We start from the raw sequence: 20,709 nt of genomic DNA, 5'->3' as shown, positions 1-20,709 counted from the left end.
ATATCACCGCCAATTCCACAGAAATACAAACTACCATCAGAGATTACTACAAAAAACTCTGTGTACATAAACCAGTAAACCTGGAAGAAATGGACAAACTCTTGGACACTTGCACCCTCCCAAGCCTAAACCAGGAAGAAGCCAAAACCCTGAATAGACCAATAACAAGAGCTGAAGTTGAGGCAGCAATTAAGAGCCTACCAACCAAAAAAAGCCCAGGTCCAGATGGGTTCACAGCCGAATTCTACCAGACATACAAAGAGAAGCTGCTACCATTCCTTCTGAAACTATTCCAAATAATCCAAAAAGAGGGAATCCTTCCCAAATCATTTTATGAGACCAACATCATCCTGATACCAAAACCCAGCAGACTTGGCAAAAAAAGAAAACTTCAGGCCAATATCCATGATGAACATCCGTGCAAAAATCTTCAATAAAATACTGGGAAGCCGATTGCAACAGCACATCAAAAAGCTTATCTATCATGATCAAGTAGGCTTCATCCCGGGGATGCAAGGCTGGTTGAACATACACAAGTCTATAAATATAATTCACCACATAAACAGAACCAAAGACAAAAACCACATGATTATCTCAATTGATGCAGAGAAGGCCTTTGACAAAATTCAACAGCCCTTTATGCTAAAAACTCCCAATAAACTAAGTATTGATGGAAGGTATCTCAAAATAATAAAAGCTATTTATAAGAAACCTGCAGCCAGTATCATACTGAATGGGCAAAAACAAATCTGGCACTAGACAAGGATGCCCTCTCTCACCATTCCTATTCAGTATAGTATTGGAAGTTCTAGCCAGAACAATCAGGCAAGAAAAAGATAAAGGGTATTCAATTAGGAAAGGAGGAAGTCAAACTGTCTCTATTTGCAGATGACATGATTGTCTATCTAGAAGACCCTATCGTCTCAGCCCAAAATCTCCTGAAACTGATAAGCAACTTCAGCAAAGTCTCAGGATACAAAATCAATGTGCAGAAATCACAAGCATTCCTATATACCAATAACAGACTTAAAGATAGCCAAATCAAGAATGAACTGCTATGAAGAGAATAAAATACCTAGGAATACAACTAACAAAGGATGTAAAGGACCTCTTCAAGGAGAACTACAAACCACTGCTCAAGGAAATAGAAAGGACACAAACAGATGGAAAAACATTCCATGCTCATGTTTAGGAAGAATCAATATTGTGAAAATGGCCATATTGCCCAAAGTAATTTATAGATTCAATGCTATCCCCATCAAGCTACCAATGACCCTCTTCACAGAACTGGAAAAAACCACCTTAAACTTCATATGGAACCAAAAGAGAGCCCGCATAGCCAAGTCAATTCTAAGCAAAAAGAACAAAGTGGGAGGCATCACACTACCAGACATCAAACTATACTACAAGGCTACAGTAATCAAAACAGCATGGTACTGGTACCAAAACAGAGATATAGACCAATGGAACAGAACAGAGGCCTTGGAGGCAACACTACACATCTACAACCATCTGATCTTTGACAAACCTGACAAAAACAAGCAATGCGGAAAGGATTCCCTGCTTAATAAATGGTGTTGGGAAAACTGGCTAGCAGTGTGCAGAAAGCAGAAACTGGACCCCTTCCTGACACCTTACACTAAAATTAACTCCAGATGGCTTAAAGACTTAAACATAAGACCTAACACCATAAAAATCCTAGAAGAAATCCTAGGCAAAACCATTCAGGACACAGACATAGGCAAGAACTTCATGACTAAAACACCAAAAGCAATGACAACAAAAGCCAAGATAGACAAATGGGATCTAATTAAACTCCAGAGCTTCTGCGCAGCAAAAGAAACAATCATTAGAGTGAACCAGCAACCAACAGAATGGGAAAACATTTTTGCAAGCTACCCATCTGACAAAGGGCTGATATCCAGAATCTACAAAGAACTAAAACAGATTTACAAGAAAAAAACAAACCCATCCAAAAGTGGGTAAAGGATATGAGCAGACACTTTTCAAAAGAAGACATATATGAGGCCAAACAAACATGAAAAAATGCTCATCATCACTGATTATTAGAGAAATGCAAATCAAAACCACATTGAGATACCATCTCATGCTAGTTAGAACGGCGATCATTAAAAAATCTGGAGACAACAGATGCAGGAGAGGAGGTGGAGAAATAGGAACACTTTTACACTGTTGGTGGGAGTGTAAATTAGTTCAACCATTGTGGAAGACAGACAGTGTGGGCACCTCCTCAAGGACCTAGAAATAGAAATCCCATTTGACTCAGCAATCCCATTACTGGGTACATACCCAGAGGATTATAAATCATTCTTTTATAAAGACACATGCACATGTATGTTCATTGCAGCGCTGCACAATAGCAAAGACCTGGAACCAACCCAAATGCCCATCGACCATAGACTGAACAAGGAAAATGTGGCACATATACACCATGGAATACTATGCAGCCATAAAAAATGATGGGTTCATGTCCTTTGTTGGGACATGGATGAACCTGGAAACCATCATTCTCAGCAAACTGACACAAGAACAGAAAATCAAACACCGCATGTTCTTACCCATAGGCAAGTGTTGAACAGTGAGAACACATGGACACAGGGAGGGAAGCATCACACATTGCAGGGGACTACGGGAGGGACAGTGGAATCTAGGGAGTTGGGGAGGGATAACATGGGGAGAAATGCCAGATATAGGTGATGGGGATGGAGGCAGCAAACCACATTGCCATGTATGTGTCTATGCAACAATCCTGCATGTTCTTCACATGTACCCCAGAACCTAAAGTGCAATATAATAATTTTAAAAATCCTTCCTGTTACAAACATAATATTTTATAAAAACCTGTTACAAGAAAGCCTAACCAAATCAAAGCAGTCATCATTTGCTCCTGAAAATTAGAAGCTGACAGTGGGTTGGGTCTTCTACTCAAGATGTCTCCAATAATCTTTTATAAATTCAAAGTCAAACACTGTCCTTTCGAATAGATCTCCTCAGATTAGAGAAGCTTTGAGTTCCAAGAAAATGCTGTGGGTGGGCACAGGCATATCTTCCCACACACATGTGCTAATGAATCAAGTTGTAAAACTCCAGTCAACTCAAAAGGAAAATCATGCCAGCCTGTGCACAGTCACGCCCTTGCCAGGAGCAATTCTACCTGCCCTTCCCAAGACTTCAGACTTCCTGGGTGAAAACTCAGGCCATCTCACATGGAAAGGGGATGCTGGCACCTTCCCACTGCCTTGCTGTAATGATCTTCCCACTTCCTGGCATCAGTCCTGATGATCACTGTGTCCCTAGAGTGACAACTTAGCTCCAGGGTCCACAGGTTCCTTTACAGAAGGAGATTTGGGAGTCCACTTTACACACTGCTGGGTATTGTAAAAATGCTTGGCAAAAAACAGAAATTTGAATTCTTTTTTAAGAAGTGGTTAGTGGCAATGTTGTCATTTTGGGAAGATTGACATCTTGGGGACTGCACTAATTGCGTTGTGGGCTTGCTCATGTATTCTTAGACATCTAAGAAACACATATCAAATAAAATACAAATTGTATGTGTTGGGCACATACACATTATTCACCAGGATTGAACTTCAATAAGTGAGGCGACTGCGAGAAATCTGGGTCCAAGCCCCTCACAGGAAGTGTAAATGTTCCTTTCTCAGGGAAATCAAAGAAGGAACCCTGAATAACCAGAAAAGAAAAGAGAAAACATAGCAGCTACCTGCTCAGTCTGGGAGATTTAATTGTCGGCAGGCGATGTACCTTCCCACCTGTTCAATGCTCTGGCTTCCCTGCAGGAACCATTATCCTCCTCACGTTGTACGGCCTGCTCGCTGGGCTGGAAAACCCTGTATGTGTTTACAAATGTGAAAATAGAAGCGCTGAAAGTAGGCGATTATCTGAATTGTTCAAGCAAAGCAATTTATGTTTGCCTCAATACCCTGAATGCTACATTCAAATAATGTTTGTTTTGGAAGTGGTGTGGTGTGTGAACATATGTTTTGTCTGCCTAATTATTTTCCAGCTTGTGCTCCTGTATAACCTGATCTGAAAAGCCCACTTGGTTAACTCAAAACATGGAAAACTTATCAGTTACTTATTGTTCAACTAGTTTTTCAGCACTGTTATATTTAAGTTGAGCTAAAATTTGGCTTTTATAAGTAAGCAGGGCAATAAAAGTTATAAATGGTTTTACTGACAACATTAAAACCCAAAGCATTATTTAGTTAGATTGCATTTAAAAAGTAAATATTGGCTGGACGTGGTGGCTCACACCTGTAATCTCAGTACTTTAGGAGGCTGATGCGGGTGGACCACCTGAAGGTCAGGAGTTCAAGACCAGGCTGGCCAACTTGGTGAAACCTCATCTCTACTAAAAATATAAAAAGTAAGCCAGGGATGGTGGTGCATGCTTGTAATCCTAGCTACTTGGGATGCTGAGGCAGGAGAATCACTTGAACCCTGGAGGTGGAGGTGCCATTGCACTCCAGCCTGGGCAACAAGAGTAAAACTTTGTCTCAAAAAAAATAATAAAATAATAAAAAAATAGGGGGAGATCCAAGATGGCCAAATAGGAATAGCTCTGGAGTGCAGTTCCCAGAGAGAACAGTGCAGAGGGTGAGTGGTCACCGCATTTCCAAACAAGTTTTCACTGCCCACAGACCAGGAGATTCCCGGGCTGAAAAGCTCCATGAGTTTTCAGCACGGCAGTTTCAGCCACTGCTGAGTCAGAACACAGAAACTCACACAAATCTGGGCGGCCGTTTTGACTCGTGTGCAGAATGCCTGGGAGACAGAGCTGCCCATTCAACTGAAAGGGAGGGGGCTGAGACAGGGAGCCAGGGGATCTGACTCAGCGGGTACCAGCCCCACAAAACAAGCAATCTGAAACGCTCTGGATTGAGAGTTTCACAGCAAATGCAGCTGGACCCCGGACTGTCCAGCTTAGTGGGGGAAAGGGCATCCCCCACTACCGAGGCAGTCCGCCACTACCGAGGCAGTTCACACAGCAGCTGGGCAGAGCCTGCAGCAAGCTCAGCAACGCCTCTGCTGACATACTGTGACTAGAATACTCCGTGCGGGTCAGGGCATCTATGAAAAAAGGCAGCAGCATGACAGGAACTTATAAATAAAGCCGATCTTCCTAGGACCGAGCACCTGGGAAGAGAGGCAGTTATGAGTTCAGCTTCAGCAGACCTAAAGTTACCTGCCCAGCAGCTCTGCATGGAAGAGCAGAACTCCCAGCACAGCACTTGAGCACCTATAAGGGACAGACTGTCTCCTCAAGCAACTCCCCGACCCCCATATGTCCAGAGACACCTCATAAAGGAGAGCTCAGGCTGACATCTGGCAGGTACTCTTCTGGGACAAGGGTAGCAGAGGAAGAAACTGGCAGCAACCCTTGCTGTTCTGCAGTCTCCGCAGGCAGTCCCGGGCAAGCAGGGTCTGGAGTGGACCTCCAGCAGTCCTGCAGCAGAGGGGCCTGTTAGAAGGAAAACTAAGAAGCAGAAAGAAATAGCTTTAACACCAACAAAAAGGACGTCCACTCAGACACTCCATCCGAAAGTCACCAACTACAAAGACCACAGGTAGAAAAAACCACTAAGATGGGAAGAAACCAGTGCAAAAAGGATGAAAACACCAAAAACCAGAATACCTCTCCTTCTCCAAGGGATCACAACTCCTCACCAGCTAGAGATCAAAGATGGATGGAGAATGAATCTGATGAATTGACAGAAACAGGCTTGAGAAGGTGGGTGGTAATAAACTTCTCAGAGCTAAAAGAACATGCGCTAACCCAATGCAAAGAAACTAAGAACCTAGAAAAAAGGTTAGATGAGATGCTAACTAGAATAAACAGCTTAGAGAAAAATATAAATGACTTGATAGAGCTGAAAAACACAGCATGAGAACTTCACGAAGCATACACAAGTTTCAATAGCTGAATTGACCAAGCAGAAGAAAGGATATCACAGATTGAAGATCAACTCAATGAAATAAAATGAGAAGGCAAGAATAGCAAAAAAAGAGTGAAAAGAAATGAACAAACCCTAGAAGAAATATGGGATTATGTGAAAAGACCTAATGTACTTTTGATAGGTGTACCAGAATGTGACAGAGAAAATCAATCCAAGCTGGAAAATACTCTTCAGGATATTATCCAGGAGAACTTCCTCAACCTAGCAAGGTAGGCCACCATTCAAGTCCAGGAAATATCCACAAAGATATTCCTCAAGAAGAGCAACCCCAAGGCACATAATCATCAGATTCACCAGGGTTGAAATGAAGGAAAAAATGCTAAGGGCAGCCAGAGAAAAAGGTCAGATTACCCACAAAGGGAAGCCCATCAGACTCACAGCGGATCTCTTGGCAGAAACCTTACAAGCCAGAAGAGAGTGGAGGCCAATATTCAACATCCTTAAAGAAAAGAACTTTCAACCTAGAATTTCATATCCAGCCAAACTAAGCTTCGTAAGTGAAGGAGAAAGAAAATCCTTTATGGACAAGCAATTGCTGAGAGATTTCATCACCACCAGGCCTGCCTTACAAGAGTTCCTGAAAGAAGCACTAAACAAGGAAAGGAACAACCAGTACCAGCCACTCCAAAAACTTACCAAATGGTAAAGACCATTGACACAATGAAGAAAATGTGTCAACTAATGGGCAAAACATCCAGCTGGCATCAAAATGGCAGGATCAAATTCACACAGAACAATATTAATCTTAAATGTAAATTGGCTAAATGCCCCAATCAAAAGACACAGACTGGCAAATTGGATAAAAAGTCAAAACCCATCGGTATGCTGTATTCAGGAAACCCATCTCATGTGCAAGACACACATAGGTTCAAAATAAAGGGATGGAGGAAGATTTATCAAGCAAAGTGGAGAGCAAGAAAAAGCAGGAGTTGCAATCCTAGTCTCTGATAAAATGGACTTTAAACCAACAAAGATCAAAAGAGACAAAGAAGGGCATTACACAATGGTAAGAGGATCAATGTATCAAGAAAAACTAACGATCCCAAATATATACACACCCAATACAGGAGCACCCAGGTACATAAAGCAAGTTCTTAACAACCTACAGAGAGACTTAGACTCACACACAATAATAGTGGGAGACTTTAACACTCCACTGTCAATATTCGATCAACGAGACAGAAAATTAACAAGGATATCCAGGACTTGAACTCAGATCTGGACCAAGCAGACCTAATAGACATCTACAGAAATCTCCACCCCAAATCCACAGAATATACATTCTTCTCAGCACCGCATGGCACCTAGTCTAAAACTGACCACATAATTGGAAGTAAATCACTCCTCAGCAAATGCAAAAGAATGGAAATCATAGCAAACAGTCTCTCAGACAACAGTGCAATCAAATTAGAACTCAGATTTCAGAAACTTACTCAGAACTGCACAACTTCATGGAAACTGAACAACTGGCTCCTGAATGTCAACTGGATAAACAATGAAATGAAGGCAGAAATAAAGATGTTCTTTGAAACCAATGAGAACAAATACACAGTGTACCAGAATCTCTAGGACACATTTAAAGCAGTGTCTAGTGGGAAATTTATAGCAATAAATGCCCATATGAGAAGCAAGGAAAGATCTAAAATCAACACCCTGTTGTCAAAATTGAAAAAGCTAGAGGAACAAGATCAAAAAAACTCAAAAGCTAGCATAAGACAAGAAATAACTAAAATCAGAGCAGAACTGAAGGAGATAGAGACACAAAAAATCCTTCAAAAAATCAATAAATCCAGGAGCTGGTTTTTTTAAAAGATCAACAAAATAGACCACTAGCCAGATTAATAAAACAGAGAAGAGAATAATCAAATAGATGCAATAAAAAACGATAAAGGGGATATCACGACTGACTCCACAGAAATACAAATTACAATCAGAGATTATTACAAACAACTCAATGCACATAAATCAGTAAACCTGGAAGAAATGTTTAAATTCATAGACACTTGCACCCTCCCGAGCCTAAACCAGGAAGAAGTTGAAACCTTGAATAGACCAATAACAAGGGCTGAAGTTGAGGCAGCAGTTAATACCTACCAACCAAAAAAAGTCCAGGTCCAGATGGGTTCACAGCCGAATTCTACCAGACGTACAAAGAGGAGTTGGTACCATTCCTTCTGAAACTATTGCAAATAATCCAAAAAGAGGGAATCCTTCCCAAATCATTTTGTGAGACCAACATCATCCTGATACCTACCAAAACGCGGCAGATACTCAACAAAAAAAGAAAACTTCAGGCCAATATCCATGATGAACATCCATGCAAAAATCTTCAATAAAATACTGGGAAACTGACTGCAACAGCACATCAAAAAGCTTATTCACCATGATCAAGTAGGATTCATCCCGGGGATGCAAGGCTGGTTCAACATACACAAGTCTATAAACGTAATTCACCACATCAACAGAACCAAAGACAAAAACCACATGATTATCTCAATAGATGCAGAGAAGGCCTTAGACAACATTCAGCAGCACTTTATGCTAAAAACTCTCAATAAATTAGGTGTCAAAGGAACATATCTGAAAATAATAAAAGCTATTTACGACAAACCTACAGCCAATATCTTACTGAATGGGAAAAAACTGGAAGCATTCCCTTTGAAATCCAGCACTAGACAAGGATGCCCTCTGTCACCACTCCTATTCAACAAGAGTATTGGAAGTTCTAGCCAGAACAATTAGGCAAGAAAAAAAAAAAAGGTATTCAATTAGGAAAAGAGGAAGTCAAATTGTGTCTATTTGCAGATGACATGATCGTATATTTAGAAGACCCTATCATTTCAGCCACAAATCTCCTTAAACTGATAAGCAACTTCAGCAGAGTCTCAGGATACAAAATCAATGTGCAGAAATCACAAGCATTTCTATACGCCAATAACAGACAAACAGAGAGCCAAATCAAGAGCAAACTCCCATTCACAGTTGCTACAAAGAGAATAAAATACCTAGGAATACAACTAACAAGGAATGTAAAGGACCTCTTCAAGGAGAACTACAAACCACTGCTCAAGGAAATAAGAGAGGACACAAACGGATGGAGAAACATTCCATGTTCATGGTTAGGAAGAATCAATATTGTGAAAATGGCCATATTGCCCAAAGTAATTTATAGATTCAATGCTATCCCCATCAAGCTACCAATGACCCTCTTCACAGAACTGGAAAAAACCACCTTAAACTTCATATGGAACCAAAAGAGAGCCTGCATAGCCAAGTCAATTCTAAGCAAAAAGAACAAAGTGGGAGGCATCACACTACCAGACATCAAACTATACTACAAGGCTACAGTAATCAAAACAGCATGGTACTGGTACCAAAACAGAGATATAGACCAATGGAACAGAACAGAGGCCTTGGAGGCAACACTACACATCTACAACCATCTGATCTTTGACAAACCTGACAAAAACAAGCAATGCGGAAAGGATTCCCTGCTTAATAAATGGTGTTGGGAAAACTGGCTAGCAGTGTGCAGAAAGCAGAAACTGGACCCCTTCCTGACACCTTACACTAAAATTAACTCCAGATGGCTTAAAGACTTAAACATAAGACCTAACACCAGAAAAACCCTAGAAGAAATCCTAGGCAAAACCATTTAGGACACAGACATAGGTAAGGACTTCATGATTAAAACACCAAAAGCAATGACAACAAAAGCCAAGATAGACAAATGGGACCTAATCAAACTTCAGAGCTTCTGCACAGCAAAAGAAACAATCATTAGAGTGAACCAGCAACCAACAGGATGGGAAAACATTTTTTCAATCTACTCATCTGACAAAGGGCTGATATCCAGAATCTACAAAGAACTAAAACAGATTTACAAGAAAAAACAAGCCCATCCAAAAGTGGGTGAAGGATATGAACAGACACTTTTCAAAAGAAGACATATATGAGGCCAACAAACATATGAAAAAATGCTGATCATCACTGGCCATTAGAGAAATGCAAATCAAAACTACATTGAGATACCATCTCACGCCAGTTAGAATGGCGATCATTAAAAAATCTGTAGACAACAGATGCTGGAGAGGATGTGGAGAAATAGGAACACTTTTACACCGTTGGTGGGAGTGTAAATTAGTTCAACAATTGTGGAAGACAGTGTGGCGATTCCTCAATTACCTAGAAATAGAAATTCCATTTGACCCAGAATAGAAATGCCATTACTGGGTACATACCCAACGGATTATAAATCGTTCTATTATAAAGACACATGCACATGTATGTTCACTGTGGCACTGTTTACAATAGCAAAGACCTGGAACCAACCCAAATGCCCATCGATGATAGACTGGACAGGGAAAATGTGGCACATATACACCATGGAATACTATGCAGCCATAAAAACCTATGAGTTCATGTCCTTTGTAGGGACAATGGATGAACCTGGAAACCATCATTCTCAGCAAACTGACACAAGAATAGAAAATCAAACACCACATGTTCTCATAGGCGGGTGTTGAACAATGAGAACAAATGGACACAGGGAGGGGAGCATCACACACTGGGGTGTGTTGGGGGGTCCAAGGGGGAGGCACAGTGGGGAGGTCGGGAAGGGATAACATGGGGAGAAATGCCAGATGTAGGTGACGGGGGGGTGGGTGGACAAACCACATTGCCATGTGTGAACCTATGCAACAATTCTGCGTGATCTGCACACGTACCCCAGAACCTTAAGTACAATAATAATAACAAAAAAAATTAGCCAGGGGTGGTGGTGCACACCTGTAATCCCAGCTACCTTGGAGGCTGAGGCAGGAGAATCACTTGAACCCAGGAGGTAGAGGTGCCATTGCACTCCAGCCTGGACAGCAAGAGTAAAACTTTGCCTCAAAAAAAAAAAAAAATAAATAAAATAAATAAACATATGTCTCCCTTTTGGCTTTATTACAGCTAGATCAAGCTGATATCCTGAAGTTGCTAGCTTGTAATCAGTAGAAATTCTAAAAGGAGGAACGGAAATGCCCTAATCTCTAGTCTTCAATACTATTAGACATTAAGGAAAAGAAAGCCAAGGTTTTATTCTTCCAGAAATGCTGAATGGCTGAGTTCTTATCCGATCATCTCAAGACATACACGTTTTCTCTCTATAACGATAGAGATCGACTTTTATAATAAAACATAAGCCAACGAGGGATCAGGGACGGGGCTGTCACTTACCAGGAAGTGTTATTTTTTGGTTCTTTGATGTGATTATACAGAGAACACAAACACAGAGCCACTGCTAAACTCTCTGAACCTGAATGTTTCCTCCAGGCAAATTTGAGAAAAAAATACGTACAGATTACATACTCTCTTGACTTTGGGAGATTTGAAGGGGGCTCAGCAGAATATTGTAAATTTAACATTTCCAGTGTAGTCATCTTCCAGTTTTTCCCCCTTATTTCCAGAACCTTTCTGAATATTTGTGAAATGATAGTGTTCTAAAGTCTAAGGTGGACAGTAGAAATAGAACTTAATACTTCAATGTATATTTACATCAGATTATGTGTATCTCAAGTCATTCACTTTTTTTTTTTACAGAAATTGCAGATGAAGTTTCTTACACAACAGTTTAAAGTCGCTCAGAAAAAGCACTCGAAAAGAGTCGCAAGATCACGGAGTGAATTCAAAGCGCTTTGTGCCTTGAGAGCACTGAACAGATACAGTGATAAGAATAATGGTTGGAGACCAGGTATAATTCTTCAAGTCTCGAAGGAAATCACAGAAAATTTCCATTTCGGCAGCTGAGATAAAAATGATCAAGGAAGAAGAGGTTTTGTCTTCCAGCCCTTTAGATGGAGTGGCCTGCTGCTTCCTAGTCGTGGGGACTGGAGGCAACGCAGAATGGGTAACTGGCCCCTCTCCTGCGGCTTCCAGAGTGTGGTTGGTTTGCACAGCAGCGAAGTAACATGCCTGCAAACTCACTTTGACTGCAGCAAGCACTCACCAGCTAAAATGATTTGGTGTGAAGGTTCTACAGAGACACACATCCCCATCAGAAGGACTGTGTGGGTGATGTTTAGAATGACCTCAACTTCCCCTATATAGAGTGAAATGCTTTGCTATTGAGGACAAGCATTTTCTCAGTTGAAGAACCTGCAAAATCTTTGTACTTAATTGATTTGATGTAAAAGACTGTTTGGCATATGAAGAAATGAAATCTTATTTCCATTCATTCATAAAAGATAAAGCTTGGCATGAAATAGAGCTGACTGCAGGAAATGGAAAATCTTACAAGTTGTGTATTATTTGAGCTTTGTTTCATTTTAAGGCATATTTTGGGTAAACTGGGGGCAGTATTGGCTGGGTCCAGAGTAAATTATACTAACATTGTCCTTCTCTGTCTGGTATGTAGGGAGTCTCTGTTCTGGTAGGTGGCATTGCGACTTTGCAGAAGCTGAAACTTTCTAGGCTCTGAAGTGACATTTTTCTCCAGTTCCATTAATGTGAAATGCTTTTTCTTCTCTTTCCCCCTCACCCAATATGCAACTTAAAAGAGAGACAGTCACAGTTTAAAGTGGGATCCACAGTGGTCAGATATTTGGATTCCATATCAAAATACAAAACTGTCATCTCCTCATCTTAAAAAGTATTTCTGAAAGTGAAGAACACAGTAGCACCTTTGGAATGCAGATCACTCAGACAACTTCCACCCAAAATAGCTCCCAGTTCCACATGAAAGCAAGCTGGGGCTTAGCTGTGTCGAGCAGCCCTGTGCCCCATGCCCACACGTGTCCCTCCTGATCAGGCATCCTGGCAAAGGAGAGTCTTTAGTGAAAGAAAGCGAACTTCCCTCCCACTCTCCCCTCACTGCTCCTCTGCTTCCTCTAGACAGTAAACACGCACATCCGAAGAAGCCCCTGAGCTCTGCAGCTGAGCAAGGCACACTCACCTCTCCTGTATTGTGGACTGAAAAGGCTCATCTCAGGAGTTGACACTGATATGGAGAACTTGACCTGTGCAAACCTGCAGAGAACCCGGCATGGACCTGCTCTTAGGGGGTGCTTTAGCTCTTTTTATTCAGACCCCCTACTGGGTAGCCTGCTATATATGCATAATCTACACTACGATGCCCAGTTAGTCAAATCCGCTGGACTTTCTTTAGATGAAGGTTCTCCTTCCTGGAAAAGGGGCATTGAACTCCTCTGTTTTCATCAGGAGGACTGCCAAGGTTGGGAAGAAGAGAATGGCTGGATTCGGAAAACTGAGGTTATTGGTGTATTTATCCTACATGTAAAATTTCAAGAGGGTTGCTACAAATATCCAAATATTGAGTGGTTTTGAAACAAAACATGAGGCATCAGGAAAATTCTTTTAAGGTAACATTGAACAAATCCATGTTATAAAAAAGTTGTTTTAGGTTATTTTACTCCCAATTAGAATTTTGCTAAAAAATTCAGTTCTCTCTAGAACTTCTTTTAAAATGTAGCAGGTTGCAGTTCTTCAGCTTGTTAGAAGTTACCCATCTAAAGGTTGGACACTGTGTTTGAAAACTGTCCTTGGACCGTCTTCCCCTGGTGCTCATTGCTGTGGCGTGACCTGGATTCCTCTGGTCAGGGCCCCTGCAGAATATCTCTGCCAAGGCTGGGGTTGCTTATGCATGAGAGACAGAACTAGAGTACCAGAGTGTGAACCTCTCCGATAGAGGAGACGCTTCATTTAAGACGATATTTTCAACCCGTTTCTTCACAAATATTATTTTCAAAACTGAATTTGCTAAATTAAAGGCAACTGGCTTGTGGCTTTTGTAGCAACTACCAGACCAAAAGGCAGAGAGTAGACAGGGAGAAAAACAATGAGTCTGAATGTCTCACGCTGTATAGGCTCCATCCTTGAAAACTGAGGCCTCATATATCTGTATCTTTGCATTCATTTAATATGCAATGATCTTAATAAGAATAAGCAAGCAGGCCGGGCGCGGTGGCTCAAGCCTGTAATCCCAGCACTTTGGGAGGCCGAGGTGGGCAGATCACAAGGTCAAGAGATTGAAACCATCCTGGCCAACACGGTGAAACCCCGTCTCTACTAAAAATACAAAAAAAAATAGCCGCGTCGTGGCACGCACCTGTGGTCACAGCTACTCGGGAGGCTGAGGTGGAAGAATCGCCTGAACCCAGGAGGCGGAGGTTGCAGTGAGCCGAGATTGCGCCACTGCACTCCAGCCTGGTGACAGAGCAAGACTCCTTCTCAAACAAAAAAAAAAGCAGGTAAATCTAATTTCAATTTTTCTGGCCTATTCCACTCCCATCCTCTTCTGTGTCTGGTATACATGTAGGAAATTGTGTGAAATTGACACTTCTCTATACTTTCTCTGCAAAATATTTTACTTTTCTGAGTAATTATGGTATGCTCAATAGACAGCTTTTAAAATCATGTTTTCTAGGTGAAATGATTTCAGTTTTCTGTGTGAGAAAGATGAGAAGCACAGCGATTCTGGTTCCAAATTTTAATAATGCCAAAGCATTATTGACTATCTGGTAGGACTTATGTTTTGCCTACTGATGAAAAGAAGCTTCAAAAAGTCTACTGCAGTTCACACTGGCATCCAGTTGTAACAAAGAACTAACAGCAATAAGCAAGTTGGTTTTGTGTTATAAAAATATCAAAAGAGTATTGATTTGGGAGGATTTTTTTTTCTTTGGGATTTTTGCTATGTATCCGTATTTCAAAGTACAAAATAATCTTGTTCATCAAAATATGTACCTCACGATCACCATTGCCCATTTTTTTGCATCTAAAGTTGGTTTGAGGTGAAAATGAATATTCACTATGAAATTTTTAAAATTTTGGTCGGGCGTGGTGGCTCACGCCTGTAATCCTAGCACTTTGGAAGGCTGAGGTGGGCAGATCACCTAAGGTCAGGGGTTCAAGACCAGCCAGGCCAACATGGCAAAACCCCGCCTCTACTAAAAAAAAAAAAACAAAAATTAGCTGGGTGTGGTAGTGTGTACCGTACTCGGGAGGCTGAGGCAGGAGAATCGCTTGGACCTGGGAGGCGGAGGTTGCAGTGAGCCGAGATGGTGCCACTGTACTCCAGCCTGGCTAGGCAATAGAGTGAGACTCCATCTCAAAATAAATAAATAAATAAAATAAAATTTTATCTACATGTCTTTCACACTCTGGTGTTTGTTTCAAGATAACAGGTTGTGAGCACTGTATACCTTTCTTTGCAAAATGAAGACAATTACTGAACCCATAATAATCTGACGTAAGCTAGACACATACTCTGGGGCTCAGCCTTGGTCTAGTAAATGCAGCTCTTAAGGTGAAATGTTGTTGAACTAGTCCAAGAACCCAAAGTTCAAATATTCTTGCCCCTCACAAGTTAAAGTAATAACCTTCTGATGTTCAGAAATAATCATCTTTGACCCAACAACACATTTCGAAAATCTTATTTTCTCCTCCAATGGAATCCGTAGACAATGCCAGAGTACTCTTCCCAGGCCTAGAGCGACGTTATTAGGTAACCGGTGCCAGCTAACGACGATGGTGCCGGGGCCAGAGAGGGCACAGAGAGGGGAGACTGGGGCTGAAACCCACCGCTGCTCACGCTGGAGCACAGAGAGCCCCGGCTGAGCCAGCAGGAGTGAGTCTCGGCCAGGGGTGGTTCAGTACGCGTGGACACGACACCCAGGGCTGTGAAGGAAATTTGCAGAAGGACCAGGGGCCTGAGAGAGCATCTCAGACATTCTCTTGCACGTTTTACAGATTTCTTTGCAAGAGTAATCATCAGCTGCTTCTAATATCCAAAAAACCACTCAGAAACAACATCAAGCTACAATTCAGTCGGGATTAGCAAGAATATTACTTCAAAACTCAATTAGCACGAGTGCGTGTGTATGTGTGTGTGTGAGATACATAGTAGAAACCTTTGCTGACTACTTCCTGTGTTGCTGAAAGGTCATTTATAACAAGATACACTGAGCAGTGTCCTTCCTTGCTACTCCCAACGGAGAAGCAACGGAAGGTCAGGTGTGAACCAAACGCTCTTCACTCTTTCCTGTGAGCATCCCTTAGAGATACAGGTACCCGACCCAGTAGACCAGGTTAAAGAGCAGGAAGGACGTGGGGAAGAAGACCCGGGAATACGAGTCCAGCTCTAAGATGTCTATGTGAATACGACCTTTTCTCCAGGATCCTGATTTACATTCTTCATAGCAGCAGAAGAAGCTCTGACAGTCTTTGCCATCCAGACACTCATAGACACAGGTGTCTTCAAATTCCTGCCAGTAAACGGAATTGTTTAAAGTGATCATTGCAGGTGGCGGTGGCCTCATGTCCAGGAGGGAATAGTTCTGCAGGCAACAAGAATGACACAACAATTATCGCAAAATGCAAGAAAAACACCCTGACGTGTATAAAGCAATGGGTTCATATTACATCTGTCTCCCAGATAAACAGGATGAGTGGACATGCCCATCCCCCACACTTCCCCATGCTGGAGAAAGTTGGTCTTTTTGTTGTTGTTGTTGTTTGTTTGTTTGTTTTAAGAAGCAGAGAATTTAATAGGCAAGAAGGAAGGTAGAAGAAAGAAGGAAAAAAGAAGCAGCTCCCCTGTACGGAGACAGAGGACGGGGTTCCAAAGCTGAGAGAGGAGACCCCAGCCTTTTCACTCCTTGCAATTCTGATGCAAGGAAAATTGCATTGCATTTTCAAATCTTGTATTTTGCAGATTATTAATGAAGAAGTTTAAGCATATTTTTGAATGTGCATTAGTCATTTGAAGTCCCTATTCTGTCTACTTTTCTGTGGATTTGTAGTAAGTATGAATATGCTACGTATTTATCTCTTAAATGTGAAACAGTACGCATATTGAACTGTGGAGAGACAAATGTGTTATGTTTTTCTAATCGGTGAGTAGTGAAAGGTCTGATGTGCAGAAGTGATGAGAGGACCCTCACGTCCCATGTGATTCTGGTGAAAGGGAGCTTTCCCAGTGTGAGGTGGCTGGACACTGCTTACCATCTCAAGAGGCATAACCAGAAATGTGCACACCTGCAGGGCTTTCTCTTCTACCTCCCACGCCCTCTTCTTGACATGGGAAAGTCCAAGTGGAGCAGATAAAGGAGAGGAACAACGTACTATTCACTCCTAAACGAGAGGAATCATCCTTCACCCTGCGACACGGCTGCCAATAGACTTGTGAATTCTTCACACAGAGGCTGAGCTCGTCTAAAAAATTGTGAAGTGGCCGGGTGCGGTGGCTCACGCCTATAATCCCAGCACTTTGGGAGGCCCAGGTGGGTGGATCACGAGATCAAGAGATCGAGACCATCCTGGTCAACAAGGTGAAACCCCGTTTCTACTAAAGAGATCGAGACCATCCTGGTCAACAAGATGAAACCCCGTCTCTACTAAAAATACAAAAAATTAGCTGGGCATGGTGGTACACACCTGTAGTCCCAGCTACTCAGGAGGCTGAGGCAGGAGAATTGCCTGAACCCAGGAGGCGGAGGTTGCAGTGAGTCGAGATTGCGCCATTGCACTCCAGCCTGGGTAACGAGCGAAACTCCGTCTCAAAACAAAAACAAAAACAAAAACAAAAACTATGAAGTGTGCACTACATCGAATTCTGTTGAGGGGACACATTTCCAAAGTGGACTGAAGAATGGAAGAGAACTGAAAGGCCTGTTTGCCTGCCTGCTTTGCTTCATTTGTGCCAGCTGATCTGAGACATGTCAGTGGCAGCCGTGGGGCTGACACCGAGGATGGGTGGAGAGGGAACGCTTCTCAGCAGGCCTGCCTGGCGAGGGCCTTCGCCTGGGTGTGGCGCTGCTGGGCAGAGGCCATCCGGAATTCCTTAGAAAGCATCGTGACAACCTGTTAGCCTTGCACCCAAAAATACGATCACAAGAGGACATGGCACTGCCTTCCCTCCTACTTTCGGGCCTCAGTTTGATTGGACATGCTCACAGTCGTGGAGTCATAAATCGGGGACAGCTGGAAGTGCTGGTCGGGCACTCAGTCAGTACCTGCAGCCTGGTGCAAGGACTGGTGCGTTTTCTTAAAGGGGAAGCATTTTTGTGTGAGGAGGGACCTACAGTGGGATGGCCCGGACCACATGTTCACAGGGTGTCGCTGCTTCCTCACACGTGTGGCCACCGGCCTCTGCTACCAGTGGGGTCTCATGGTACGGCTGCCCACCCTCCTCCTCCTCTGCAATCCTGATGAGGCAGAAATAAAAGTCCTGCTGTCTCTATGGCCCTAATGTGGACATGTCTCTTCTAGGTTAATGTTCTTTGCCCCAAGTAGATGTAAACATCACCAGGGGTTTGCCAAAACATAGAAGTTCCTGCCTCTACCCCACTCCATTTAAGGGATCCGCTTCTTTTTGGCAAGCTCCGGTAGGAAAGATGTGCCTTTATTAACAATTGCAATAAAGGTTTTCCTACACGTGTGCTTTGATAGTGATCAGCCAGCCATTCATCCACGCATTGCTTCAGCCCCATGCCTCTGTGTACTTTCTTGCTATGTGGATGAAAGTGGGGGCTACTGAACACACAGAGGAGAAGCCTGCCTCTGCAAGGCAGAGTAGCCCCACAGGAAGATTCCGACTCAGACTGGGAGGCAGAAGGCTCTGCGGGTGTGGGGATGGCTCACCAGAGATCTAAAGGGCAACCCTTGGAGGCTACAGGCAAGGCAGTAGGATGGTTTCTGGAGCAAGAGAAAGCTCCATTTCACTTTATTTAGGGAACTATAAAAACCCACAATCACGGAAACACCTGTAGACAGTATTTACAATAATTAGAATAGCTCTTATTATGTCTCCGTAGTTCACTGATTCGAAGTGAAACAAATTCCATTTTATAAGACTGAAGCAAAATGCAAGATAGAGATTTCAGTGAATGATTCCCCAGAGTCCTCTGCAGCCCAGCTGGGTCCCTGACTCCCTCCTCTCGTCTGTGTGTACAGCGCAGCCCCCTGAGTGTCCCAGAGCCCCGTGCTTCCTGGGCACATGTGCAGTTCCTCAGCCTTGCTTTCTACAGGTGAGGAAAGGGTCACAGAGCAATTGGAACAGTTCACGCCACGCCACGCATGTGACCGTTCACGGAGCGTGACCCCTGGCCCTCATCACTCCGAGGCTGCTCATTTCTGCTGCTTCGTGTTGGTCATGGTGGCTCCTGCACTAGCATCAGGCTGCAGGCCGTTCAGAACCGAGTGGGAAAGCTGGCGGTTCTCACTCAGCAGAGGACACACTAGCATCACTCCCGCTGCAGCTATCTCCGGCCGTGTCTTCTCACCTGGCCTCACACCCTTTCTGTGTGAATTATTTTTCTATGTACTTTCTTCAAAGTCATTAAACTTTCCCACTTTTTCCTTTTTTTAAAAAAAGAATTTCTGCCCATTTTGTGATATTATCTTTTTCTCTCTGTGTGAAAGGATTTTTTCTTTCTTTTGACAGCATCATTTCTGTACTAAAGATGTCACTGTTTCCTTCTTCGAACACCCAGGTCCTGGCTACGTGTGGTGATGTACGCCTTCCCACTCTGTTTCGGTCCCATGCCATTTGGAAGCCTTTGCTGGTGAAATCTGTGTGTTCGCTGTGGCTTCCTGCAGCTGTAACAGTGATCTGTCCACGAACCTTCTGGATGAACTGTCATGACCCACACTTTGCAGAGTGCAGCTGACTATGTGGTCTCCTGACCCTGGGCTGGAAATGTGCTGCATATGAGGTCCTGACTGACTAGCAAACCACCTGCGGCTTACGGGTGGTCTTGAAACATTCAGTGCAATTAGTAAATTGTAATTAGTATACATATGTGTAAAGGAACAGAAGTCAGGATTGTAAATGAAAGTTGTCACGTGATAAAAGTTGTAGTTCACATCAGCAATTTAAAAATATATTTCTCGATTTTTCAATAAAGCTACATTGTTACCTCTAGCCAAAAGAAATTTAGATGTGTTAACAGTTAAATGTAACAAATTTGTTTTTAAATTGTCAAACCTTGGTCAATATTTACAGGGCTTAATTTACCCACACTTCAGTTTTCTCATTTGTGGAGAGGTTTGTTGTGAGAATGAAGTGAGTTGCTACATGAAAGCACAAAGAACATAACGGAAGCCAAGTGCTCAAAAGAAAGTGAAGAGGACCACGTCATCCTGAGGACAGCAGGATCTTCCAAAGCAGAACACAAGCAGCAGCAGCGACAAAAGAAAACACTGACAGATTTGACAGCATGAAACCAAATGACACACAGGAAAAGGCACAAAAAGGATGGTGGCAGTGTTGCCAATTCAAGTTGGAATGAAAGCTACGTGACAAACATTAATATCCTTAATATAGTCTATATAAGACTATATAAATTATATATTTCATAAAATACGATTTATATAATATATAACAAATACGCAACTGTCAGACTGCTACTTTAAAATACTAATAAAAGTTAAAAAACATTCAAAAGCAATTCACGAAAATGCAAATGCAAATCAAAAATAAACAAGTGACAATATTGTCAACAGTCAAAGAAGTGCCTATGAGAAACGTCTGCAGAGATCATCTTCCTGCTGGACTATCACACTGAATGCAGGGAAAGTTCCGGGATGGGGTGTCTGGCATTGCTGATGGGGCTGGCGGAGTGCTATTTGGCAAACACCAAAGACCATGCAACCCCTCTGCTCAAACACTCTGCTTCTAAGAATTTACAACCAAGTAAACAGCCAC

At 42.5% G+C, this 20,709-nt stretch overlaps 1 protein-coding gene across 1 annotated transcript in view; it reads right to left on the bottom strand.

The window, feature by feature from the left end:
- Nucleotides 1–14,261: 14,261 nt before the first annotated feature.
- Nucleotides 14,262–20,709, bottom strand: part of GABRG3 (gamma-aminobutyric acid type A receptor subunit gamma3) — a 549,201-nt gene continuing 542,753 nt past the window's right edge. The window contains exon 10 of the mRNA XM_064367750.1: nt 14,262–16,339. Coding sequence (XP_064223820.1) covers nt 16,058–16,339 — 282 coding nt within the window. The 3' untranslated portion in view covers nt 14,262–16,057. The remainder of the gene's footprint in view (nt 16,340–20,709) is intronic.

This window comes from Aotus nancymaae, unplaced genomic scaffold (assembly GCF_030222135.1).
Source record: "Aotus nancymaae isolate 86718 unplaced genomic scaffold, 86718_ANA_hifiasm-v0.15.2.pri h1tg000075l, whole genome shotgun sequence".
In the NCBI taxonomy this organism is placed as follows: domain Eukaryota; kingdom Metazoa; phylum Chordata; class Mammalia; order Primates; family Aotidae; genus Aotus; species Aotus nancymaae.
The sequence above is the reverse complement of the archived record's forward strand: the minus strand, read 5'-3'. Positions and strand labels throughout refer to the sequence as shown.